Here is a 27,803-nt window from a genome sequence, read left to right as displayed (position 1 = left end):
GGGGGGGGAGAGGGGGAGGGAGGGGGGGAGAGGGGAGGGAGGGGGGGGAGAGGGGAGTGGGGGGAGGGAGAGAGAGAAAAAGAGAATGAATCTTAAGCAGGATCCATGTTCAGCATAGAGCCCAATGCAGGGCTCGATCCCACAACCCTGGGGATTATGGCCTGAGCCAAAATCAAGAGACATGCTCAACTGACTGAGCACCCAGTCACCCCCATATTTCTTTTTTACAATGCCAAGTCATAGTAACCTTTCCTAGTGTTGCATTATTATATATTCTACACTTACCAAAGTGGCATGTGACATATTTCACACAACCAGCCTTTCTTTACAGAAAATTATTTTTTTCAATTCTTAAAAGGTACATAGGACCATTCTAGATATGAGAGAAGTTATTTCATTACATACAACAGATGCCATAGGGCATGATGTCTTAATTAATCTTAAATCTTGAGGACTACCTTAGTAATAATAAGCTATTAATAAACTGATAGCACTTCAGGATGACAAATGATTTTTACATACACTCTATTTCCTTTTTCCAGTGTTTTCCAACAGTAAATGTAACACATAGTTATCTATAATCTTTCATTAAGATACCTATATTTACTTTGGCATCAATCAGTTAAATGCTGTTGGGAGCCTCCCAAAAAAGAAAATGAAACCTGAAGTCATGGATTAGTAGTCAACTAAATGATTTGAAGAAGTCATTATATTTTACCTACTCGATGTCTGAAAATAAGAACTGTACCATTATTTAAGAATTTAGTTATTAATGGGGTGCCTGAGTGGCTCAGGTCAATTAAGAATTTAGTTATTAATATATTGCTCAACTTACCAGCAATATACCTGGATTTCGTCTCTCCTTTATTCACATGTCGCCTAACATGTCCCAGCATATCGGTCCTTCTGGTGATTGTTGCTGAACAAATGATACAATGATAATGGGCGCCCATTTTACTGGATATCTATTAAACAGAGTATTTAATTTAAATGTACAGGTAAGTTACTAAGACAATGAAATAGAAGTATATTTAAGATTGCAAATTTAACTATGTTAGTGTGTCTTGGATTTAATGGTATAGAAGACAGTATTAATACTGCCATCAGACTTTGAAGAGATCTTTACTTCCTTATCTATATTTAAATGTAATTTTTACTTACTTTATAATAGATCACTAACTTGTTTCCCCATTCATTCTAATCAGCAAATAACTGTACCCTATTTTCTATAAGTAGCACTTTTAAATGGTATAACATTAGCAGCGCTATGCTGGTAGATGCTTAACTATTGTTCTCCAGGAAAATAAAGCCTTGATTTATAGTGTTTGCTGCTTTCGGTGGCATATGTACTTTATCATGGCCAATTTCAAGCTATAATTGTGACAGATTTTGAGCTACTCATTGTTATCACTAAATGTGAATTTGGGAAGAGATGGGTAATACCATATGAGAGAACATGGCTACCAGGCAGATAATACAAAAATGTAGTAAACTAATTAGGAAGTAATGAGATTTGAATACTTATTACCTTTATAATTTATTCACCTTAAAGTTTATACAATTTAATTAATAATGGCCATGCTTAATAATCAGCTTTCAAGACTTCTAGAAATTTGAGCTAGTTTCAGCACACCACAAAATGTTAGAGACATAATAAAAAGTCTTGGGACACTTGGCTGGCTCAGTTAGTGGGTTGGGCGACTCAATCTCAGAGTTGTGAGTTCGAGCCCCATATTGGGTATAGAGATTACTTAAAATAAATGTATGTATGTATATATATACACACATACATAAAATATTTTAAAGAGTCTATTTGTCAGAGTAAAATATTCTCACTTTAAAATTTCTTTAAAATTTCATTGAGAATAAAAAGACTACTCCACTGACTTCTTCCTAATTTTGATGTCTTTTACTCTTAGAACTTCTATCTCCTATTTACTTGGGATCAAACAGCAAGCTGAGAACACTGCACAGGATTCCTTATGGTACTGTGGTAATCATATTCAAAATGTCCTGGATAAGGTTGATGGGCCAAGCATTGTCCTGACTACTATGTAAGAAATTTTGGGGATTTTCTCCCCAGCACTTTACTCTTTTTAGTGACCTGAAAAAAAATTAATAACGAGGCTTCATTAAGCTACTATTCACTCAAGAGAGCATCACTAAAAAACATTCTGTAATTTGGATTCCCCAAAATTCAAATCTATACTAAAAATGAACATATGCACTTTCTAAAGAATTGTTAAGATTTCTGGAAGTTTCTTGATTCTCCTTTGACAAATTAAAAGAAAGTATAGAGACGATAAATACGAATTGACACACACTAAGATATTTGCTAAGTCACAGAAATTGAAGGCTTTTATTCCAGAATCAAAATTTTAAAAGACAAAACTTATTTATTTAAATTCTCCATTCCAAAATTAGTAAATAGGTTAATTTCCCTTTTGAATACAAGAAAGCAATTTCTCTGAATAAAATTAAAAACTATAAGATCAAAAATTCAAAAAAGTAACTTTTTTTCATATAGTTCATATTTTCTTGCTAGGATAATCTGAAAGCACTCAGATTCAAAATCTTAAAGAAAACTTCATTGCCAAATATGCCCATAGCCTTAAAGCAAGTAAAAATTGTGTTTTTTAAAGAGAGCACAATTTAAAGATAAATCTAACGTGTGATTACCTGTTCTCCAATAATGTTTGGTTTCACTGGTCGACAAGGTAAGTGACAGATGCACATCCTGTATCCTAAAGTGAAGAACGGCTGGTTGTCATATTGCTGTTCATTAAACAGTCCATCATCATTAAAAATTACTAGCAAATTTTATAAGAATAACTGGGATTTTTCTTGTATTTATAATCTTGTAACTTATTTGAATGATACTGTTAATTTTAAATATTTGTTATGTGAGATATAGCATAAAAGCATATATATGAGATCCGGGTTTGAATTCTGGTTCTGCCAAGACTGTGTTGTCTTGGTCAGTTAGCTTCTTTGGGACTCAATTTTCTCATCTATTTTCTGTCACGTTGACTCTTCTTAGGTTTCATCCTCTTTGCCTCATGCTACATTTGCCATCACATGGCCTCTTCTTCCATTTATGATCCGGCACTTAGTGCTCTCCCATCCTTCTTAACCTTCTTCACAGCTCCTCCTCCCTCTGTTATACTCTGACATGTAGACTTTCTGTAGGCTTGCTCTGCTACGTGACTTCTCCCTCAAATCCTTGGTAACTTTAATGCCCTTTATGATTGCAACTATCTCTATTGGGGGAAGGAATTCCAAATTCTAGCTGTAGTTACTCCTTCCTCAAGGCCAGATCTCTATTTCTAATTGCCTATTGAGGATAGATATATGACTGGGTTATCAGGTCAGCATTTCAAAATCTACTGTCATGGACTATAAATACATCATTTCCTCCCTGAACCAGGTATCTTTTCCACTTTTTAAATGAATGATAATGCCTTCCAGGTGCTTCTGTGATCTCAACTCCATTCTTCTCATTCCTTGCATCCAATTGTTTCTCTCGTACATATGGAAGTATCTCAGGATTCACCAACTTCCTTTTTTCCACTGATATGTACCCCTATGTTTATCCTATCCAGTCATATGGCTTTAAATACTATTTGTACTTTGACAATTCCCAAAAGTATATCTCTAGCTCAGACCCTTCCTCCAAACCTGAGATTCATATCTGGACAAGCTACTTGACAACTCTAGTAGATGTTTCCAAACCTTTGCATGCCTAAATCTGTGGTCTTGGCCTTCTTTCCCAATACCTACCTGGTCCCAAAAATGAGGGAGGATGGGGTGAGCTGAGGGCAAAGTGCAGGCTAACAATACCCTCCCCGGCCCCCCTCATCATATACCTTGGACACTCCTGGCTACCCAAAAAACAAACGGCCAAACTGATAATTCTCCACCAGTTTACCAGAAAAAGGCAATCCCATCAATAGACCAGAGTCTAGGAACTCCCTGCTGTCTTATTGTTAATGCCTTCCTAGAGGGAAAAACAACTTTAACTTAACAATCACTGGGCCTCCAATAAGTCTTTAGCATGTGAAGGTCTCTTTGGAAACTCTGTCTTGATGCTATCTCCCTGCCCCGCCCCCCCCCCCCCCCCAACCACTTAGCCTTCACATTTGTAGTGCAGCTCTTCCTGCCCAGGGGTCCTGAGTCCTGTCTCCATGTTTTAATAAAATCACCTTTTTGTACCAAAGACATCATCAAGAATTCTTTCTTGATCATGGACTCCGGACTGCACCCGCACCCCCCCCCCAAAAGTTCACCACTAATGCAGTCTTCTCTGCTCAGTAAAGGATACCACCATTTTATAATTGCTCAAGTCTCAAGCCTAAGCATTCTTGGCTTTTTTCTCCCTCAGGTCTCACTTCTATCCCTTTGGGAAACTTTCATGCTTCTACCTTAAACATATCTGGCAACTACTTTGAGACATGCTTGCTAGGATAAAAACTATGACACCATCTACCAGATCACCATCATGTGAAAAAAAAGCCAACTTAATGTACTTAAGAGATTAAAGAAATACCATGAGTCATTTACCAGAATAACTTGAAGGAGAAAGACTAAACCTAATGGTTAAACAATGGCTTAAAGAATACAAAAGAGATCTTTTTACTCAAAATGGGACATTTCTTTTTTGATAAAAAGTCAAAATGATTTACTACACATTCTTATGTATACCTAAACATAAAAGACAGGATGGCTTCTAAATTAGTCTGTAATTCCCTTTTTCCTAAGGAACCAGTGATAACCTTGTACCAGTACCACTAAGAAAATGGTTCTGACTTCTTTTTTGGGTGTCTCATACTGGCTATTTCATCCTGTTTGGTTGAAACTTCAGATAACCACATTTAATAACACTGATGCTCACAAAATCATATACAAATGTAAATATACCTATGTTTAAGATTGATATTTAGGGCTTTCGAGGGGAGGTGTTTGTTTTTATCCAAATATAATATCATAAAAACTTCCATATATATTGTTTTCAACTGCAGTTTATCATGAAATCTTTTCAAGTAAGCATAGAACTGATCTAATACACACTCTTTACAATGCCTGCATAATATTTCATGGTACATATGTACCATAATGTATTCAATCATCCCTTTTATTTTAGTTTCAAGATCTGTCACTAAGTACAAGCTGCAATAAATATTCTTGTATATCTATTCTTGCCTATTGATTCTTCTACTCTCGAAGGAGGGAGCACCTGGGAGATAAATATATATATATTTAAAATGTTTAAATGTTGCCAGATCTCTTTCCAAAAATGGTATAATTCATATAATTCACTCTCAGGATCTAATAATAATTTACAATATCTAGAAAATCTTTTAACTTGATAAACACTCAATTTTTTAAAATGTTTATTTTTTTAGAACAAGTTGGGGAGAGGCAGAGAGAGAGGGGGAGAGAAAGAATATCAAGCAAGCACCGTGCTGTCAGTGCAGAGCCTGATGTGGTGCTCAAACCAACAAACTGTGAGATCATGACCTGAGCCAAAACTAAGAGTCGGACACTTAACCGACTGAGCCACCCAGGCACCCCTAAGATCTCAGTTTTTTGTCCTTCAACTTTATTCTTTATATGAGCCCTCTTGTTAAATTTAGTCCCCCAAATTGTATCATTTTTGTCATTATTACAATTGGTATCTTTTTTCTAATTTCCATTTATCTAGAGAAAGGCTTTGATTTCAAATATTTATCTTATATCCCACTACCATTCCACATTAAGCTATCAGCAAAAAAAGATATTGTCTTTTCTTTTCCAATACTTATAACATATATTTTATTTTGTTTTGCATTCATTATACCTTCAAAAGAGTGTGTTAAACGGTAGGTGTTCTAAAATGTTAGTCATTCAGCAAGTTATGGGAACCCACCTGCCCCCCCAAGGCCAAGCAAAGTACCCAGTATAGAACAGTTGCTTAATAAATGTTTGCTAAACTACACTACACTTGCAACATACATCTATTGCCGAGAGAGCTATATGGTCCTTTATTAATAAACACTTTAAAAGAGGGTCATTAAATCCTTCACAAATATTTGATTTTGTTCACAATAAAATTCCAAAACTGGTATCAAATCTTAAATTTCATTTATTTTTAGCAAACATAAAACTACTAACCTTCAAATTCAACTGAGACTTTCCAGTGTAAATTTTGAAGGTGACGACGAAGCTTATGGCTATTACAAGCTCTGAATTTTTCCTTAGGGCACAACGGACAAGATTGTTTGTTTCCTGGACGAAACAACACAAAAAACAAAACAAAACAAAAAACAGAAAAAGAACCAATAAAGCACAGAATATACTAGCTACTAATGCCTTTAGAAGAAGTCTCAGAGGACTTTCTCCGAGCAACACACACACTTCTTAGATAACGTCTATTTTACATTAAGGAGAAATCATCTCCGCCTCACCAGGCAGTTAACAATAATTGTATTAGCTCATGGTCAGTGATTGATTTTTTTTACTCTAAACCTCCCTTCTCTGTGCTAAAATCCATGTTGCCCTCGGGAACAGACAGAATGAGAAAGTGATAAACTACATTATATTCCTCCAACCAAAATGCCTGCCAGAGAGAGAATCACTTTGTACTTTGGGCAGAGGAAGGGGCAGCACTCGTCACACTGCCGGAGAGGCAGGAGCTGGGCAGACAGCAAAAGGGCCTGCTGTGGCATTCTACCCTGGCAGTAACAATAACAGTTAACAGGTGGAGTCAGAAAAGTGGGAGGATTGGAAGGAGTACCTGGGATCCAAAATAACTGCCATTCTGGGACAGGGAGCATGGTTAGAACCGCTGTATCCTATTCATGAATTTGTTAAGTTCTTCCTTCTTTCTTAACAAAAAGATTACAGATCATAAAAATAGAAGTCTTATTTAATTAGAAATGTAATATATATATATAAACTTTGATAGGGGCAAAATCCTAAAATCTCAAATTCAGGTTTAAAGCAATAAAAATACACAGAAATAATCAGTGACTCGCTTTTTAAATCCATATAGCACACTGCAAGTACAGGCAAATTAATTTTTCAATATGCTCTGCCTGCTTCTAAAACCCATGAAGGGATCTTGAGGACGGAATTCAAGCACTAAGGTAGGTGAACCAGAAAGACAGGAACTTAAGCCACTGACAACGAGGAACTCTTGACTAGCCCTAAAATTTCGCACTGTGGGACTTCTCTTACATGACAGAATATAAGCCTTTCTATTATGCAAGACACTGTTTCTTCAGATTTCTGTTACTCATGGCCAAATGCAATCCCTAATATATAGAATGGACAGCTCTTATATATCATGAAATTGTAATTTCCTCGAGGAGCTATTAAAACAACTTACTCCCATAACACCTGTGCATGTAGAAGGCTACCAATTTCATGAATGAAAACATTTTATTTTATTACTGCTCTAGTTCAATGGCAATAAACAAGTCTATCTTCAGCAATTTTTCATGAGTTGAAAGAGCAAACACCGTTAGAAATTAAGGGAGACAAACCCCTCCAAATATGGAAATACCTGCATCAAGATTATCTGAGTTCAACGAACTGGCAGAGTCAAAATCCCCTTCAGTTACGAAAGCTAACTTCTCTAGATCAGCAAGCTGCCTTTGAATTGAGATGTGTCTCTCTGAAAGGAAATTATAAGAGTTAGAAGATTATGTTTTAACAATCTGAACTCCAGTTTCATTTGATCACATCACACTTCGGCACTTGTATTTCCTGTAGCATGGTGTCCTTGTTGCCCTGATGGGGAATACTGCTGCAACTCAATTTATGACAAGCATGCCTCAGAATGCAAAAAGTTGGGGGAAAATGCCATCGTGTAACTTCACACCTTTAAACTTTAATTATTCAATATAATTAATTCTACCAAAAAAATGTTTTTACTCTGAACAAAATGCTGAAGAAACAAAAGCCATCTTTCCTATCTTTCAAGAAATTTCAACCGGGTATAAGTGATATTAATATGTTAACTATAAACTATAACACAAGGCAGAACAAAACGAATACCAAAGTAAAGGTAATGTGATGTGGACATACATAGGAAGGAGGAATCAGTTCCAAGAGCTGCCTCTGGGAATGTCCTCACTGAAGAAGTGGCATGTGACTGAGATGTAAGGTATGAACAGAATTTCAATAAGCAGAGATTTGGTGGCTGGCTTTAGAAACTGAAGTAACCTTATCAACAAAGGCACAGAATGTAATTAAAAACAAAAAAAATACAGCCACCTCTATCCCGCCCCTGGATGGATGTAATATGTTTGGAGAATGGGGTTAGTAGGGGAACAAGCAAAAATGTACACAGATGACGGAAGGCATAAATCCTATGAAAGTTAGTCTGGGGGCGCCTGGGTGGCTCAGTCGGTTAAGCATCCGACTCGGCTCGGGTCATGGTCTTGCGGTTTGTGGATTCGAGCCTTGCATTGGGTTCTGTGCTGACAGTTCAGAGCCTGGAGCCTGTTTCAGATTCTGTGTCTCCCTCTCTCTGCCCCTCCCCCGCTGGCACTCTGTCTCTGTCTCAAATATTAAAAATATTAAACATTAAAAATAAAAACAAATTTAACAATAAGAAAGTTAGTTTGGACTTTCATCTTCAGGCAATGTAAAGTCTGCAGGTGTTTGAGGAAGTGAATGATATGATCTGAATGTGTTTCAGGAGGTTACCTCTGGCTGTAGAACCTCAGGTCAGTAACTGAAGTGAGAAATTAGTAATAGAAATGTACAGAATAGATGGTTTAAAAAAAAAGCAGAGAACTTTGGATTTGAGAAATAACCGTGAATGAAGAGGAAGTTCAAGAATGATTCTAGTAAGATTTCAAGTTTATATGGTTGAGAATAATGGTACCATTAAGCAATGAAGGAAGAGGAAAAGAGGAAAAAAATTCTGGCAGAAAAGGAAAGGAGAAAAGGGAATTTAGTTTTTGATATAGTGTTTTTGAGGTACTATGGTATTCATATTCAAGTTCAAGATGCAATTGAACTATTTTTGGAGCTCAAGAGGGACATAAATCATAAATACACATAATGTGAAACTAAGAGCTTAAGAAAGCCCAAGGAAAAAACACTGTGGAAAAAGAGAAGAGAAAAGGCCAAAGTCCAGTCCCAGTAACACATTTTTAGGTTTCTCAAACATACATTCTTCAAATGCCATACTTGTAAACTTTGGAATATATGAATAAATCTTTCCAAAATATACTTAACATATTTTTGATTACAGGTGTGGAGAGATGCATTACCCAATGCTGCTGAACCCGCTACTGATTAATATAAATAGATACAATTTGGATATGAGTTATGAAGAGATACAAGTAACATAAGAGACACTGAGGAAAATAAATTAGGAGGGTAGATTCAAAAAGAACAGATGGTTAGGAGAATCAAGATAAGGCAGAAGCCAAGAAAAAACAATGTAAAAGACAATTAAGTGTTCAACACTAAGCACCACAAATAGTTGCAGAGATCAATTAAAAGACCACTGGATTTAGTATCAGCAGGTCTCCAGTGACCTTTACAAAAAAAGGTTCAGTGAGGTTCTTGAAAATACCAATGGGATTAGAAGAAACAAAATATAGGAAATCACACAGATTATTTCTTTCAAAAAGGGTAGCAGTATAAAAAAGGAGATAGATGGGACTGTAGTTTGCTTTTTCTTTCTTTTTAAGCATAGACAGAGCTGAATATACATATCCCCCAAGGAAAGTAATATTTACAATGTGGGAGCTTGAATATACAAATACAAGACTGGGAGATGAAGACTGACAGGAAAAGATCCCTAACTAGACAGAGATGGTGAACCACAGGGCTCTCTAGTACACCTTATTCAATTAGGTTACACAATTTAGAACCTTAAGCCTTTTAAGTTCTGTTCTTGGCATTGCTACCTTCCTGCCTATTCCTCTCCAAGCTTCACTCCCAGTTTTTGTTTTTGTTTTTAACCCTTCTGTATAATTTGTGCCCTTATTTGTCTCTTCCACAAATAAGCAGTAAGAGGGCAGGGACTATGCCTTACTCAGTTTTGTAATGGCTGCGTGCTTAATACCGTATCTCATACACAGCAGGCACTACAGTTTAAATAATTTTTTTAAATTATTAATTTTTGGATGGAGTAGCACACTGAGTAACAATTTTGGCATTCAATTCAGCATCATCAGATATTCCTACACAAATGTATTAAAAGACAAATTTTTTTACCTCAGTTTTAAGAGAGAAAAACAAAGAGCAAAATATGTTATTGGTTAATTTGTTATACTAAGTACTATTCAAGTGACTTTATAAAGAGATAAAATTTCTATAAATAGGCATTGAGTAAAATTTTTTCATTGTGAGGTGAGACAGGCAATGAATTTATGTGTACAAACCAATTCATTTCATTTGTAGTCAAAAAGGCTTTTGGCTTCCAAGTTCAAAGATCTGTGTATGTGAAACAAGATCTATAGTGCTATGTAAAGATGTGCTTTGTGAAACCTTTCTTAGTATAAAATAAGAGAAAAGGGCCTGATAAGTTAGAAGAGAACAATGAAAATCCTGCGATCCACTATTAGAGAAAACTCTCAAAGATCTGTCTAAAGATTCACCATACGCCTGAAATTACTTTGTTTCAAAACAGTAGATATCAAACAATCCATACTTAAATCACTCAGACTTTTTGTAACACACTAATAATCCAGAAGTCAATAGGCAAACCTCTTGTTAAATCAGATGAATCCCAAAATGCTAGGAGGTTCTTTTACAACTTCTATTACTTTTTCCTCATTTTTCAATTCTATTTCAGATATGTCATCTTCATCTTACCTTCTTTAGACTGATTCCAAAGGACTAACTAGACCATATAAATATAATTTTTAAAGTGAGGTTAATATATATCTTTAATGCATTTCACATCTAAAGCATTAAATATTTGTCCCTGTAATCCATTTTCAGGTTTCTCAAACATCACACATTCTTCAAATGGCATACTTGTAAATTCTGGAATATACAGCTTCCCAAACTATGTTTAACATATTCTTGCTGGTGGGGAGGTGAAAAAGCATGCATTCCCTAAAGCTCCTGAACCAACTCTGATTAATACAAACAAATTCAACCTCGAGGGGAGGAAAGGAGGCTACTTACTCAGGAGAGTGTATGACCCCCACCCCGGAACCTAGTTGTGGGTGAAGAGGCAACTGTCCTTATCTTGTACATGCTAGTTCCCATTTACAATGGGGAAGGCCACGCTGTCTTTGTCTTTGCTGTGATCAGCTCTACTCTTTAATCTACTGTAACAATTTATATACGGCTTTAAAATTGCACAACTCAGACTATAACTATCCAAGTGTTTTAATAAATATTAAATTGACAACTGGCCTAGAGGTAGGAAAGAAAATGAATTAAAGTCATTGTGTTACAATTCAGAAAGGGTATGAAGGTCAATTTGTGGACCACAAAATAATTTTTTTAGAAATCTTCCTTAGACTTTACATTTTAAAACGTTCAGAAGATTCTTAAGAGTGTTACTCTTTATGGTCCAATAAATCACCACTTAGAAAACATGCACGCATACAGAAGCACAGTAAAACGGGCTATTAATTTCAACAGTCGACTTCCTATGGAACTGGAGTCAAAACTCAATTGGTATTTATCTCTGAAGGAAGACATCCATAATTTAATCAACCCTTTCTTAAACTAGTTATCAGCTTCAAATTCTTTCTGGAAGCACGCTGCTGAAGAAAAAAAAACCAACTATTTGTGCGTGTCGAGCATAAAAGCTAGTTGACAGCAATGGTTTCTAAATTTGGCAGCTAGGATCTACTACAGTAAACAGGTTGCCTCGGTTACTGTGTCACTTTTTGAAGGACTTCCGTGAACCATGGCAGACGGCGCTGAGGGAAACTACCAAATTAGGTGTAACTTCCTATTTTTCTATCAGAAAAGACCCCTTTTAAGGAAGAAGCCCTCAACCTCACTATTTCCTTGTATCTGCAGCACCCCTGGCCTCCACAAATCCTTCACCATGATGTCCTCGAGGTTTGTGGGGATTCCTTCTCCCATTCTGTACCCGCTTTACCCACTACACGGGCCCCTCCTTCATCCCCCCCATCCCTAAACCTGCCTTTCCCCATAAAAACCATCCCAATGAAAAAAGGGCCTCCCCTACTCCCCAGAAAAGCGCACTTTCTCGCTTCTCTTGCTGCAGAAAGATCTGGGCCTCCTGCACTTACTGCTTTCAGCCTCGTCAGGGGCAGAGGCTAGGGACGGGGACAGGGCCGGAGCCTGGGCCAGGGCAGGGGCTGGGGCTGGAGCCGAGGCCGGAGTCGGAGCCGAGTCCGGGGCCGGGGCCGAATCCGGGGCCGGAGCTGGGACCCGAGCCGAGTCCGGAGCTGGGGTCGGGACCTGGACCTGGGCCACCTCCACCTCCTCCTTCTCCTGGGGTAGCAGCTCCTCCTCCGCCATATTCTCCATAGTTACCGCCTCCGTGCCAGGCCCGCCCTGGGACCAGGAGGGGCTCACGGCGGGGTCAGAGAACTGGCGTGAAAGCCCAGAGGGCTGGTTCCAAGGAGTGGGAAAGCAAATGGGGAGGGCTGGATGCGTGCAACAGACAAAAGATGAAGAACCAGTGACCAAATCCTGTCACCAGAAAAATAAAAAGCCAGAAGCAGCGATTCGCGGGCCCAACCGCTTCCCTTTCCCTGAGGCGTTACGACGCCACCACAGCCTGCGCAGAAACGTATGGGGGACGGCATCCAATCAGGTAACAGAGTTCCGCTTCCGCGGTGCGTCTCCGTTCCAGCCGTCAACCACCAAAGCGAACCAAGACTACACTACCCAGGGTGCAGCGCGGCACTTGGGGGCGGAGCCCGAGTTCCAAGTCCTTGGAGGAAGTAAATGCAAAGCTAAACAAGCGCTCAGAACGTTTGAGAAGTCTGGGTCTGAGCTCAGAACTACATTTCCCAGCGGGCATCGGGTCCGGGGGACGTCGTGGGCCTCGGGAGTTGCCACGGGCGCGGGCGCGGGCGCGAGTAAGGTAACTGGGGCGCAAGTTGACGTTTTGCTGGGCAAGTTCCCACTTCTCTCACACTGGTTACCTTAGCGGATGGCCGGCTGGTCGGAGGATTCCGGGGGCCCCTCGAGCCTGGGCGGGGTGACTGTGTGGGCGGATCCAGGGAATGAGCCTGCTCAGTGAAGGGTGTGGTTTTGACTCGGGTCAGCCTCTGGTGCTGCCTCACGCTCGGAGCAAAGGTTTGGTTTGTTTCTCCGGAGCCCGTGGGCCGTGGCGGTTTACGTACGAGCCGCTAACGAGCTTGCCTGCTAGTGTGGTTGATTTGGAGTTAGGGTCTGCGCTTCCTGTCGCACTCTCATCCACACCGTAACCTGAACACGTCTCCTTTGTCTTTATTTTACTTTAACCTACAGATTTCTATTATCAGTCTTGCTCTGTGGTTGTAAGAGTCCTGGGGGGTAGAGAAGTGTGTGTTGCGTGCGCGCGCGCCCTACGCATCTGTTTAGACTTAGTAAGAGCTCTCAGCGTGTTGAGTTTTGGGGCACTTGATTGATGCGATTCAAATTCCTCATAGCATTTGCCCGGTGAGTCCCCTGGCCCCAGTACTTGTTTTGCCTTTCTTCTCTGGCCTGCTTGAACTTTAGCCTCATTTATTCAGAACCACTGGGGCATTTTCTGGCTGCTCTTCCTGGGACTGGTCCGAATGTCATAGGCAGCAGGGGAGGAGAGGGAAGCCCCCTTTAAGTTACGGGACTGCCACTTCCAGTTCGGTTTTCCTAGGTAATAAATCTCATACTAAATACCTGCCTATCTCATTGGTCTATTTCCTACTTGTTTCAGAGCCCAGGTGAGAGCAAGTGTGATTATTTGGCACTTTTCAAAGTGTAATAGGGATTTAGTTGCCATCTCCCGAACCCCTCTCCCCCAGCCCACCAGAAGTTAGGAAGTGTATCTGAAGGGTTTCATTTTTTCTCCTCCTCCTCAGTTTAATGGAAACAGTTTATCCCATTGAATTGAACGTTAGAGTCAATTAAAATGGGAAAATAACTCTTGTATAAGAATAAGTAGTGGCTAATATATGCATCATCCAAGCATCATTGAATTTTTTTTTGTTTCTAAAAGGCTAGATGGTTAATTGAAAGCTTGGTTCGTATGTCCTCTGGAAACCAGAAGATGGAAAGGGTTAGATTTTAGCGTGTGGATTCTGTGGGAATTTCAATAAGAACTTCTAAGCGTGGTCTGTGCTCTTGAGACATCCTAAAGAAGGAAATCTTCAAAGTTTGAAGAATTATATTGAGCGTATTACTCATGTATTATTGCTGCCTAAGTTATCCTAAAACTTAGTAGTTTAAAACAACAAGCATTTATTACCTCACAGTTTCTGTGTGTCAGAAATTCAGAAGTGGCTTTCTGTGGGTATTTGGTAGGAGTCTCATGAGGTTGCAGTGAAGATATCAGTCAGGGAGGCTGCCACTCAAAGGCTTGATTAGGGCTGCAGGACTAGCTGGCTCACTCACACACTTGGCAATTGGTTCTTTTTTTGGCAAGGGGGTCTCAGGTCTTCACTGGTGGGCCTCTCCATGGACTACTTGAATGTCGTCATGATATGCTTGATGGCTGGCTTTCCCTAGAGTAGGAGAAAGACAAAAGCCACAGTGTCTTATGTAACCTAGCCACATATGCCATATAGCAATTCCTATTGGTGACCCAGGTCAGCCCTATTTAGTGTGAGAGGACTACATCAGAGTGTAATTAGCAGGCAGCAGAGATAATCAGGAGCCACTATGGTGGCTGGCCAGCACAGGAAGTCTCCCCTTTTTTGAGTTTATATTTTTTCATAAAATCAACACGAATTTCACACCATTATAAATATAAAACATTTGTCATAGTAAACAGATTAAGTGTTTTTCCTTTGATAGTACACTTTCTAGCAGTGATTTTTTTTAATTGGGTTTATTTTGTATTCAAAGCAGTAACATGAAGCTAACATGGGTCACTTTAAATTGTCAAAGGTAACATTGTTAGTTGTCCATTGCGAAGCAATTCATTTCATACAAGTTACTGTTTTTTATTGTACCTTTCCCCAATATGGAATAGAATCCTTGGAATAAGGAAGGGAAAAGGAGATTATTACTTTCATCTGGAAGCACAACTGTGAATTCAGTTATTGTCATACATTATCTTCCAAAGCAAAATTTCTGGGCAACTTAGGATCCATGCCTAGAAGTTTATGTTGAATATCCTTTTGTTAATATTAGCATTTCTGTTAGCTATCAGCGTTTTTCTTCTTTCTCTTTACATTCATCAAAGCATTCTAAAACTTTGATTTAGTGTAATTGATCATTCTTTTATACAGCTTCACTTACTGTGATCATGATTGACCATGAGTAATTGCAATTGCTTGGTTTCTAAAGCTTTTCTTGTGTTCAGAGTTTCCATATGTGTCACTGTTGGCAATGAACTCTCCTTTGGGCTTTTCTTCTAGACTCCTTTTATATCTTCCTGTCCCAATATACCTGATGGTGTTTCAAATCCCTGGCCTTTCGATTCCAGAACTGGAAGCTTCTGGTACACACTGAGTGTGGAGGGTGTGCCAGGAGAGTAAAGACATAGAACTAATTGGTTTTGAGGTGTAGGTAATGCAAAATACAGCGGTTCTGCAGGCAGTTGGAAAATGGTTATCAGAAGCTTGGGAGAGAGAGAAATCAGGGCTATAGGCACAGTTTTGAGAGTCATACCTAAAAAGGTGATAGATGAAACTGAAGGAGAGGAAGAGATCATTATGGGGAAGACTCAGGGATATAAAGTGGAACAACCAGAGAAATTTGTTGTCTTGGGAAAGCTTAGAAAGTGGAAATCATCTTATAAAACTCCAGTCTTTGTATAATTGAAAAAAGGTGAATTTCTAACGTATTTTGTGGCGGTGGTAGTAAAACACAAACGCACATAATGTATTTTTAATGTTTATTTTAGCTTTTCAAAATGTCCAACAAAGAATCTTGTGGAAAAAAAGAGAAGTCTGGGAGAAAAGGCAGCACCGCATCACGCAACTTTGACGTAGAAGTAAGGATTTTGATTTACTGACCCAAAGATACCTTTTTTTGCAGTTCTTTTTGTGTAATGAAAAAGATACCTCAGTTTTAAAATGAGATATGTAAATATTTTGTTTTGCCCTTCTGATGCAGAAGTAATTTGTTTTGCCCATTATTTTCTTTTCCCCATTCTTGCATTATTTTACTTATTCCTCACAACTCTGTGAAGTAGTTACTTTATTACCCCAATTATACAAATGCCAAAACTGAGGCTTAGAGAGGTAAGTAATTTGCCTTGGCATTCCTGACGAGTTCTAGGCCCTCCTATACATAGAAATAACTCAGCATTAGACCTTTATTATGTATTTCCTTCTTCATTTACTCAGTACTGGATACCGTTATGTGCTCATCCGTCAGAATAGGCTACCCTGTTGGGGGTGAGCGGAGAAGGGAGGGAAGGCAAGCTCACATGTGTCTTTCTCTGTTACTCTTAACACATTGCTTTAGGAAGTTTTGTTTTTTTTCTTTTAAGGTTTATTCCTTTTTTGAGAGCGAGAAAGAGCATGACCAGGGGAGGGGCAGAGGAGGGGGCGGAGACAGAATCCAAAGCAGGCTCCAGGCTCTGCCACGTGAACACAGACCCTGACACAGAGCTTAAACTCATGAACGAACGTGAGATCATGACCTGAGCCGAAGTCATACACTTAACCTATTGAGCCACCCGGGTGCCCTGGAAGTTGTTTTTTTTTTTTTTTTTTAAGTTTATGTTTATTGAGAGAGAGAAAGAATGAAAGAGAGTGAGAATGAGCGGGGGAGGGCAGAGAGTGAGGGGGACAGAAGATCCAAAGCAGGCTCTGCACTGACAGCACAGAGCCAGATACAAGGCTCAAACTCAAAACGTGAGATCATGACCTGAGCCAAAGTTGAATGCTTAACCGGCTAAGCCACCCAGGCAAACTGGAAGTATTTTAGTAGATGAAATTTAGGGTATCCAGTTAATTGAATGAAATGTTATCTCCAGGAAGCAACACTGCAACATGATTTACGTGACCAAAACAAACAAAAGTCCTGCAATTAGTTTATTAGCTCTCTGAATAGTCTGCTTAGTGCATCATCAGAATTAAATAATGTTTATGCTATAATACCATCCAAGATGAGAGACTGAAAAAGGTAAATATTCATTACAGAAGTGATTTCTGTGGTAGCAAATTAGTTCATAAGGCTTTTACATCACCTAGCTAGAGTAGTCTAGAGATCGTTATACTTTTTGATGTTTGTTCCTTGCTTATTAACTTTCTGATTACTAATTTGACCTCCAGGTGTAGGGGTAATAGGAAAGGGGACTCTGGAGAATGGCTGTACAGTACTATGGTGTCTTTGATTTGTCTGTCCTGTTTGGCACTAATAATTGGCATGCTATTTGCAATTCTCCTCCTTGTTCTCTCTTAACCTCCTTGAATCAGACTTTTTCTTGCCATCACTCCTCCAAATATGCTTTCATCAAGGCTAGTAGCAAAGGTTTCCATGTTGCTAAATCCGTTTGTCCTTTTTTCAGTCCTCATCTGACTTGAGCCATCAGCTGTATTTGACATGGCTGATGGCACATTCTCCTTGAAACATTTTCTTCACTTAGCTTTTGAGACCTGATATTCTTCTGATTTTCCTCCACACTGGTGACTGTAAGATTTAATAGATGGAGGCAGAGACAGAGGAAAGAAAGAGACCAAGTTATGGAGCCAAGAAAGCCTTTATTGGGATCTGCGATTCCTGGGCGAGGTTCCGTGACTCCAGGAGTGGGGAGTCAGGGAAGTCACACCTGGTAGGGAGAGGCGAGGTACTTTATGGGTGAAAGACCTCCAGGTCAGGTCCTAGGAGGGCAGACCACCAAATAAGGGCACTTTAGGGACGTGGCGGGATGGGACAGGTTGCTTCCTCTGTCAGGGTGATGGGAAGCCGGAGCTTCATGATTGGCTGTTTTCAGAGGGCGCGGACATTCCAGGTCTGCGGGTGGGGGTTGTAGGGGCACGGAGTCCTTCTCCGACCCATAGCAAAAATGGCCGCTCGGTGGCCATCTCAAGGTAACTCTTACAGTGACTGCCAAGTGTCCCCTGCTGGTTCCTCCTCATCTTCTTAAACCGTAGCCTCTTAAATGCCCTGCTTGGGTTTTTTGCACTTAAGTTGCAGTTCCATTCTTTCTGTTGCTTGGGGGCAAAGTCCTGGTCAGCATCCTCTACCTGCATCCAGTCTATCAGCGAATTCCATCAGCTTTCTCTTAATAATATAGAGTCCGACTACTCCTCTGCTGTCACCTTGATCCAGATTATTCCAATATTTTCAAGTGTATCTCCCTGCTTCCACCTTTCCCTCCTGTTCTGTTCTCAACAAGCCACCAGAATGACCCTGTTAAGTTGTAAATCTGATGATGTCACTCTACTCTGTACTTTCTGGTGGTCTTGTTTTACCCAGAGTAACAGCTGAAGTCCTAGCTGCGGCAGCAAAGCAATCTGCTCTCCCCATCTTGTCTCCTTTCATTCTTCCAATTGCTTTCTGCATTTTGTGGTTCCTTGCTATTCAACAAGCCAGGCACATTCCTGCCTTAAGGGGCTTTGCCCTGGAACTGAAAGCTCTTTCCCTAGATATTCACATGGCTTTTTCCTTCACTTCTTTAGGGCTCCAGTCAGATGACAGCTGGGGGGGGGGGGCGGCTTTTCTGACTACTGTTTAAAACTGCAGCTGCCTGCAAGCTCATCTCGTAGCCCTTCTGGCCCTCTTTCTTTGTTTTATTTTTTTCCATTCCATCATCGGACATACTAAATATATTTCTTGTGCATTTGTAAATTCCAGTACTAGATTTTAACCTCCAGGGGGACAGGGGCTTTTGTTCATTTATCTGTTCCCACTGTCTAGATTGGCTTGGGCACATTGTAAGTACTCAGTTTGCCCTGGGTCTACTGAATTTTTGACCCACTGAAAAATAACTGGATATAAGGTTTTGTTTTGTAAAAGACTGAATTCTGCCGTGGCAGTGCCAGCTCCTAGTGGCTTTATCTGAGCTGTCAGCTGGCTTCTGCTGCAGCACCTGTATCCTATCTCCTTTCTAATTCAAGAGCACCTAGATCTTCTGATTTCTAGTTGAGTCTTCTTTCTAGTTGACTTTCCCTCCCTCTTACCAAAGGTTGTGTGCCCTTAAACATTTTCCACCCTGAAGTTCATTATTAATATAAAGAGAATATTCAGTTGTAATAACAGTGATTAAATTATACTGTCTTGCACTATTACTTTATTCTGTGTCTTTCTTTCCTTTTTTCCAAATGGCATTCTTAGGATAAGAAAGAGAAAAAAACTTCAAGTTCTCCTAGTTCAGCTTGCTGTGTAAGGTCATTTTCATCAGAGAAGAGAAAACTGGTGAGTGTTCATTTATTGTAACTAACTCTAAACATTATTTATTTAAAAATTTTAGGAGCGCCTGGGTGGCTCAGTCAGTTAAGCGTCCAACTTCGGCTCAGGTCATGATCTCACGGTTCATGGGTTCAAGCCCTGCATCAGGCTCTGTGCTGACATCTAGCTCAGAGCCTAAAACCTGTCTGTAGATAATCTCCCTCTCTCTCTGACCCTCCCCTGTTCACACTGTCTCTCTCTCTCTCTCAAAAATAAATAAAACGTTAGAAAAAATATTTAAAAAGTTTTAATGTATAATTGGAAAGTTTATGATATAAATTTTCCCACTACTTTTTGACTCATTTTTTTTTAATGTTTTTTATTTATTTTTGAGAGACAGAGAGATAGCATGAGAGGGGGAGGGTCAGAGAGAGAGGGAGACACAGAATCCAAAGCAGGCTCCAGGCTCTGAGCTGTCAGCACAGAGCTGGATGCAGGGCTTGAACCCACGAACCGTGAGATCATGACCCGAGCCGAAGCCGGTCGCTTAACCGACTGAGCCACCCAGGCGCCCCTTGACTCATATTTTATTTTATACTTTGTGATGGCCAATAGAAAAAAAAATAAACCAGAGGGTTTTTTTTTTCTTCCTTCTACTCACCAAGAAGCATTAACCAAGGCCTTTCTTTCTTTCTGGGGATACAGGACCTTGGCACAAGAGAAATAAAAGAGAAATAGGAGATAGTCCCTGTCCTAAAGACTTTAAAGAATAGACAGAAGTAGCAGCATATGAACCGATAACTTAATGAAAGGATATACCTTAGTGTCAAAGCAGAAAAATGCACAAGAAGTTGTAAAAGAAATCAAAACATCAATTACCAAAAGTGAGAACACACTTAGGGAAAAAGGTGAACGAAGTATATGCTAATGACTGAATATAGATGGAATAAAGATGAATGAGTTAAAGAAAAGAGGTGTTCTCAGCCAAGAAAGCATTCTGAGAAGCTGCAGATGACTGGGGTACATTCAACAGAGAGAAAATAAACCAGCCAACCTAGAAACGGAAAGACTATTTTAAGGAAGAAAAATAGAACCTACAACATAGATATAAATTAAGATAGTTTTAAAAAGTCTTGGGGCCCCTGGGTGGCTCAGTCGGTTAAGTGTCCAGCTTCCGCTCAGGTCATGATCTCACAGTTCGTGGGTTCGAGCCCTGCATCAGGCTCTGTGCTGACAGTTAGCTCAATGCCTGGAACCTGCTTCAGATTCTGTGTCTCCCTCTCTCTCTGACCCTCCCCTGCTCGTGCTGTCTCTCTCTGTCTCTCAAAAATAAATAAAAAACAGGAAAAAAAAATAAAATAAAAAGTCTTTTCCTATATATGATTATATTTGGATTTACAATATCCTTGTGAGGTAGCAGAGGCAGATATGTAGTGTTTGTGTTTTCAGATCCAGAAACGAACTAAGTGACTTGTCTAGGATAAAAAATTGTTTATAGCAATAGAGCCAAGTCCAGAGTCACGCAAATAATTAGAAACACATTAAGCTAGCGCTGGGGTGGTTGGTGAAGTACTTAACTACATTCAAGTTGAAGGTAGGTGTCTGTTGGGATAGCTTCGTGGTTGTGGGCAATAAGAGAAAGTAGTTGTCTGAACGCAGAATTCTGTTTTTAAGAATTTGTTTTTGTATAATGACACTGCTGTTTGAATCAACAGTTTCTGTATTAACCTTAAAGCATCGGTTTCGTCATATTTCTCTTCTGTTGAAAAATCTTCACTCACATTTTAGTCTGTCATTCAGGACATTCTTAAATTCAGTCATACCTTAAGTCTCCAGCTTTCTTCTTTCTTCTTCAAAATAGTCCTGTTTCTAGGTTGGCTGGTTTATTTTCTCTCTGTTGAATGTACCCAGTCATCTGCAGCTTCTTAGAATGTCTATGCTTTCTTAGCTAAGAAAACCTTTTTTCCTTAACTCATTCATCTTTATTCCATCTGTATTCAGTCATTAGCATATATTTCATCCACCTTTTTTCCTAAGTGTGTTCCAGTTTGAGGTAATTGATATTTTGAAATGTTTTACAACTTTGCATTTTTCTGCTTTGACACTCAGGTGTCCTTTCATTATGTTATCTGTGCATATGCTTTTACTTCTCTCTAGTCTTTAAAGTCTTTAGGACAAGGACTATATCCTATTTCTCTCTAGTTTCTCCCCTGCCGAGGCTCTGTATCCCCAGAGTGCAAAGAGAGAGGGTTGGGGAGTAGAGATAGTAGCCAGAGCTGGTTTCAGTCCTGGCGCTGCTGCTGACTTGCTGTGTGATACTAAGGAAGATACTTTGCTGTATTTGCACCTTGGGTACTTTTTCTGTAAAATGGGGACGATGTAATATCTGTCTCACAGGATTTGTTGGAAGGATTACATAAATTGTTGTGTCATCCTATTCACTCACCCATAGGTGCGGAAAAAAATATGGTCTCCCAGTCTCTTTCCCCTGTAACTGTAATATAAGTCCATAATTATATTTCCTAAGTGATATGCTTTTTTTCTTTCAGAAATCAAATCATACAGACATTCTGTACTGTGATATAAAAAGAAGACAAGAACTGAAAAGGTAAATTCCCCCTTTTTGCACATATCTTTTACTTTTCGGGCCTTGGAATTGTGAGAGTAAAGATTTTGATATGCAAACATTTTTTACTTTGATTAGTACTGAATTACATGTAAATATTTCTAGCTATATCATAGGTTATGGTTATTGAACTTTCTTTTTAAAAAAATTTTTTTAAGTTTATTTGAGAGAGACACATGGCATGAGTGGGGGAGGGGCAAAGACAGAGGTGGGGAGAGAGAATACCAAGCAGGCTCTGTGCTTCTGGTGCAGAGTCTGACATGGGACTCAAACCCACAAAACTGTGAGATCGTGACCTGAGCCAAAATCAAGAGTCCAGCACTAACCCCTGATTGCTGAATTTTCTTAATGTTAGTATAGATTTAATAAAGAGTTGAGTGAAATAAAAAGTCTGTCACAATCCTGTGCTATGTAAATGACACTTTAAAGTAAAATGCAAATTTTTATCTCATGTGATTTGATTTTGACACACCCTCATAAGATTCATGACTTCATTACATACAGTGATAGAAGAAGTTGTATGGCTGGTTTAGAAATGTTATAAATTAAAGATGAATTACCTATTACCTCTGAAGAGAATGTGTTGCTTATTGAATTGGTATGGTTTGAAAACCATGTTAATTAAAGAGGATATGGCCACAACTAGAGAGCTTGGGGAATAATGGTAGGAAATGGGGAGATTGTTTTTCTTTAGTTTCTGTGTTCTTTAGATAATAATTTCAGAGAACTTTGTGGTGAAGGCATTTCTTGCCACTAATAGGATACAAATAAGTATAAAAGTATAATGCATAATGGAAGTCAGTGAGATTATAGTTTCTCTGAAACTAAGGAGTTATGGGGAAGTGATAAAATGGCATTAAATATATACATAAAAGTTTGCTTTTCAGACCAACTCATGTAATGTTTGCTAAAAACAAGAAAATTCAACTTGCCTCTGGCTTTCTTCAGCTTCTTTTTTTGAATTGCCTCCTTTCTTTGTGATACTTTGCTTCTTATATTATTACTGGTTGAAGTACATTCTGTCATAAATTTCACATTACATTGACTATGACTTTCTAAACTTTTTGAAATGATTTTTAATGCCTTTTGTCATAGAGTATACTTTTCTTAAATTCTAAAACACTGTTTGATTTTTCACTAGTTGCTTTTTGCCTTATTAATGGCACATTTTGTAGCCCTTGATTTTACATCTATGTATAATAAGCATGAATAGACTTCTATATGCCACTCCCTTACACTTGTCCACGTTGTCTTTGGGAAGAAGAAGAAACTATTGTTGAATTATTTTGAGAATGGGATCTAAACTATTCCATGTAATGGATGTAATGAAGTTCACCTTGGCTTCAGTATTTGCCCAAAATTGGGAATGCCTGGGTGGCTCAGTTGGCTGAGCCTCTGATTTCAGGTCAGGTCATGATCTTGTGGTTCATGAGTTTGAGCCCTCTGCCCGTGGGGCTCCCTGTTTTCAGTGCAGAACCTGCTTTGGAGCCTCTCTCTCTCCCTCTCCCTCTCCCTCTCTCTCCCTCTCCCTCTCCCTCTCCCTCTCCCTCTCCCTCTCCCTCTCCCTCTCCCTCTCCCTCTCCCTCTCCCTCTCTCCCTCTCTCCCTCTCTCCCTCTCTCCCTCTCTCCCTCTCTCTTCCTCCCTCTCCCTCCCCCTCCCCCCCTCCCCCTCTCCCACAGGCGCATATGCTTTCTCTCAAAAATAAGTAAACATTAAAAAAAAAAATCTGCTATTTGGCCTCAGTTCTTTCAAGGCTGAGTAGTCAAATGCCTACTGTAACATTTCTGCATTCCTGAACCCACGTGTGATCAATGACATTATGTCGGTTATCGTCATATCGTCATATTGTCATATGTAATATTACATATTAAATCAGTAATATGTGGCATATTGAATTGTTAATACCTGAATATTCACTTTCAAATATTGATAAGCACTCTAGATGCAACTTATATGAAATTTTCTTTTGTCAAAGACAAACTGTATGTGATAGTAGATCTTTTAGAACCGTCTCATTATGTGTTTAAACAATATGGGATAGGAGCTATAATATTTTGAAAAGTTTGTTTGGACAAAAGAAAGCTGTACATTTGTGCTTTGCAAACATTGGTATCAACAGTACAGAACTTCTTTTTCTTGTTTTAATTTTTTTTAGCATTCATTTTTGAGAGACAGAATGTGAGCAGGGAAGGGCAGAGAGAAAGAAACACAGAATCCAAAGCAGGCTCCAGGCTATGAGCTGTCATTACACAGCCCGTCGTGGGGCTTGAACTCATGAACCGTGAGACCATGACCTGAGCCGAAGTCAGATGCTTAACTGACTGAGCCACCCAAGCACCCCCAACAGTGTAGAACTTCTAATCACCATTGGTTGCCTGCAAACAAAGTGGTTCACTTGCTATTATTGTTTATTTATTGGAGAAGTGAACAAACTTATTTACTTAGGTTATAAGTATTTTTTTTGTGATATGTGGCATCTTCTGTAAAAATCTCCCTATTCCTGGGGCGCCTGGGTGGCTCAGTTGGATAAGCATCTAACTTGGCTCAGGTCATGATGTTACGGTTTGTGAGTTCAAGCCCTGCGTCGGGCTCTGTGCTGACAGCTCAGAGCCTGGAGCCTGCTTCAGATTCTGTGTCTCTTCCTCTCTTGCCCTTCCCATGTGGATGCTCTGCCTCTCAATAATAAGTAAATGTTAACAAAAATTTTTAAAAATCTTCCTATTCAGCTATAGGGAAGGTCCCCAAATTGGTGGGACCTCAGTGAAAGCTGAGGTACAGATGAGAAGTTAGAGAGATTTTTGTTATCCTGTGTCCTAACCGAAGCCAGGTCCTGGCGCGCTAGTCCGAGGGTTCGGCGGTACCTGTCTCATCCACCCTGACCGGCAGGGCGGAGAGTCCTCGTGGGTTCTTTTCCTGAGGAAGGGAGAAAAAGGGCAGGAAAAGGGACCCACAGAAAGTAAAGACACAACTCACGGTTTCGATCAGGCAAGAAAGAGAGAGAGCTTTATTCAGAAAACTGTCTCTTATAAAGGTTTCAAGGCGGGGAAAACAAAGCAGCTGACCTAGGTCAGTTGCTAGGAAACTGGGTCAAGGGATTAAGACTGGAGTAAAAGGGGAACCAGACTAAAGTGTTTTAGCACAGCGCCTGAGGGGCCGATACCATCCTGCCTGCAGGTGGTTGATCTTTGGTCTTCTGGCTCCTCCTCTGGCGGGAGTGGCGCTCCCCTGCCTATTTTGCAACTCCCCTCAGGGAGTGACAAATCCGGCTAGCAGATGGCCAAGCGGCTGAGATCTTTGCCGCTCCCCACAATCCTGAGAGTCCCTTCCATCCTTCCATTACCACAATTCTCTGATGCATGGTTGACATGTATATGGATGTATCAGCAATGAAAATCTTAGCAAGGGCAACAGTCTTTAAGTCTGTTTTTGAAAGTATTCAGAAAGCATTTTTGTGAGTAATGCACTATCAGTCTGTGGGATTTCTCCAGTAAGTTGCATCATCACTGTTGACCAAATCTTTTTTTAAGTCCAAGAGTTGAAGAGGTGAGAAGTTGTACCTCAGTTACTATTAGGTAGACGGCAGTATTGTCACCAGCAGTGCTCATTTTTGGCAGAATTAGCCAAAAAGTACTTTATTCTTCAGTTGAGCTAAGTTGAAAGTAAGTATGTAATTCAATACCTAAATGTACATTATGATGACCAACAGAGCAGTCTAACAGCTGATAGTATTGAGAAATTATTTCTGTAGAATATCAAATTTAAATTGGATACTAAACTTTCACATAATGCAAGTGTAATAGTTTTGACAAAATTTCACTCACAAGAGTTCATGGTATTTCAATTTCAGCTGAAAATTGATTTTACACTAAATCATTCATAAAAAATAAGTGTTTTTTAAAAATGATGATGAGTAGGGGCGCCTGGGTGGCTCAGTAGGTTGAGTGTCCGGCTTTGGCTCAGGTCATGATCTTGCAGTTCGAGTGTTTGAGCCCCGTGTCAGCCTCTGTGCTGACAGCTAGCTCCGAGCCTGGAGCCTGTCTTCAGATTCTGTGTCTCCCTCTTCTCTCTGACCCTTCCCTGCTCATGCTATTTCTCTCTCTTTCAAAAATAAATAAAACATTAAAAGAAAAATTTTTTTAAATGATGAGCATTTGCTTCATGTCTAACTTACATCTAAAAAGATCTCAGAACTTTAGCATTTGGGGGTTGCAAATATAAAACTGCATTATCACAGGATGGCATTTTGCAAAACTAGTTGATGAGGTTACTTTAAGATTTAATTTTGTTGGTCTTTTAAAAGGTATTGTATTCCATTTTTACTAATTATGTCCATATAGACCATAGTGTATAGATTGCTATAAAACATGCAGCACAGTTTTATGAAGAAAAATAAAGAATATGAAAATGCTCAGAACTATAGCGTCCCAATAAAATATTTGAGTTATGTTTTGTTTATTGTTTTTCTGATTTTTCTTTAATATAGCTGACATCTTAAACATGATACACAATTAGATGCCAAAGTCCTATTAAAATTTAAAGTTTTATTTTATCATTATTTACTAACAGATAAATAATGATGGGCAGTCTTTTTGTAGGAGGAGATAGAAGATAAAATCAGATGAAGACTTAGGTGAAATTCCTATAAAACCTTCAAGATGTTTATAGTTTGCTCTTACATAATTAATTGTTTGAGAAGTCACCTATTTTACTGTTTCTTTCTCCCCCGCCAGGCTCTAAGCTTACTGGGGGTAAGGACTCTTGGCTGTGTCCTCCACTGCCTCTGCAGTGCTTAGCAGTGACCCATTCAGGGATTTGTTGATATAAATTAACAGATTGTGTTTCATTGATTTTTTTTTTCACCTTTCTTTTTGACTACAAAGTAAATCTACTTTTATTAAGCAAGAAAATATCACCTCTAGCTATTGCTACTGCTAACATTTTAGTACATTTCTTTCAAGACTTTTTGCTATGCTTATTTAAATTGTTGAGACCACATTATATATCCACATTTGTGCCCTGCTTGATTTTGTTGAATATTATATCAATATGTTTTGTTAGATCATTGAAAACCTGCATAAATATCATTTGAAATGAACATAATATTCTATAATACTTGATGGAATAGCATATTTCTTAGTCATTTCTAAAGTTTTAGTATTTACTATCTTACTTTTACTATTATAAATAATCCTGGATTTAAAAAAAAAGTTCTTAGTACATTTTCAATTTTTTTCATCTTGGTATAGATTTCTAAAATGAGTATTACTAGGATGTCAAAAATACGAACATTTTTAGAATTCTTAACTGTATTGTCAAATTCTTTTGTGGAATTGTAATATCATTTTGCATTTCTTCCATGAGAGAGTCCATTTTTCAACCCTTTGCCAGACTTAATGCTATTTTTAAATCTTTGCTAATTTGGTAGAAGACAAAGGTATGTTGTCATTAGCATGTCTGTGATTACTAGGAAAGTCAAACTTTTTTTCCTCAAATGTCTATTAGCCATTTCCTTTTTCTCATCAGTAATTTTCTGCTTTTGTCCTACTCTAAGGTCAGTACTTTTTGATGTGCTTTATATTTACTAGGGCTGCCACAAATATAACAAATATCATTTCCCAGTTTAAAAAATTTTATTTTTCAATATGCTAAAGTTTTATTGTTTTTATTTAAAAACATTTTTTTATTTTACTGTTTATTTATTTTTGAAAAAGAAACAGAGTGCAGGTAGGGCAGGGGCAGAGAGAGAGGGAGACACAGGATCTG

General features: G+C 39.0%; 2 protein-coding genes across 4 annotated transcripts in view; one reads left to right on the top strand and one right to left on the bottom strand.

Annotated features, from left to right (window-relative positions):
- The window catches only part of TRMT1L (tRNA methyltransferase 1 like), a 36,199-nt gene extending 23,492 nt beyond the window's left edge, over positions 1-12,707 (bottom strand). The window contains exons 1-5 of one of the 3 annotated variants that reach the window (XM_029935189.1): positions 12,225-12,707; positions 7,544-7,654; positions 6,151-6,264; positions 2,680-2,744; positions 836-965 (exon numbers count right to left, since the gene is read on the bottom strand). In XM_029935189.1, the coding sequence (XP_029791049.1) occupies positions 836-965; positions 2,680-2,744; positions 6,151-6,264; positions 7,544-7,654; positions 12,225-12,465 (661 nt within the window). In that variant the 5' untranslated portion in view covers positions 12,466-12,707. Of the gene's footprint in view, positions 1-835; positions 966-2,679; positions 2,745-6,150; positions 6,265-6,772; positions 6,864-7,543; positions 7,655-12,224 lie in introns of those variants that run through there. The other 2 variants (XM_029935191.1, XM_029935190.1) reach the window with 2 other exon arrangements.
- SWT1 (SWT1 RNA endoribonuclease homolog) overlaps positions 12,043-27,803 on the top strand; it is a 90,506-nt gene continuing 74,745 nt past the window's right edge. Inside the window, 4 exon segments of the mRNA XM_029935187.1 lie at positions 12,043-12,754; positions 15,977-16,066; positions 19,360-19,440; positions 21,963-22,021. Coding sequence (XP_029791047.1) covers positions 12,575-12,754; positions 15,977-16,066; positions 19,360-19,440; positions 21,963-22,021 — 410 coding nt within the window. The 5' untranslated portion in view covers positions 12,043-12,574.

This window comes from Suricata suricatta, chromosome 3 (genome assembly GCF_006229205.1).
Source record: "Suricata suricatta isolate VVHF042 chromosome 3, meerkat_22Aug2017_6uvM2_HiC, whole genome shotgun sequence".
NCBI classification, from domain to species: Eukaryota; Metazoa; Chordata; class Mammalia; order Carnivora; family Herpestidae; genus Suricata; species Suricata suricatta.
The sequence above is the reverse complement of the archived record's forward strand: the minus strand, read 5'-3'. Positions and strand labels throughout refer to the sequence as shown.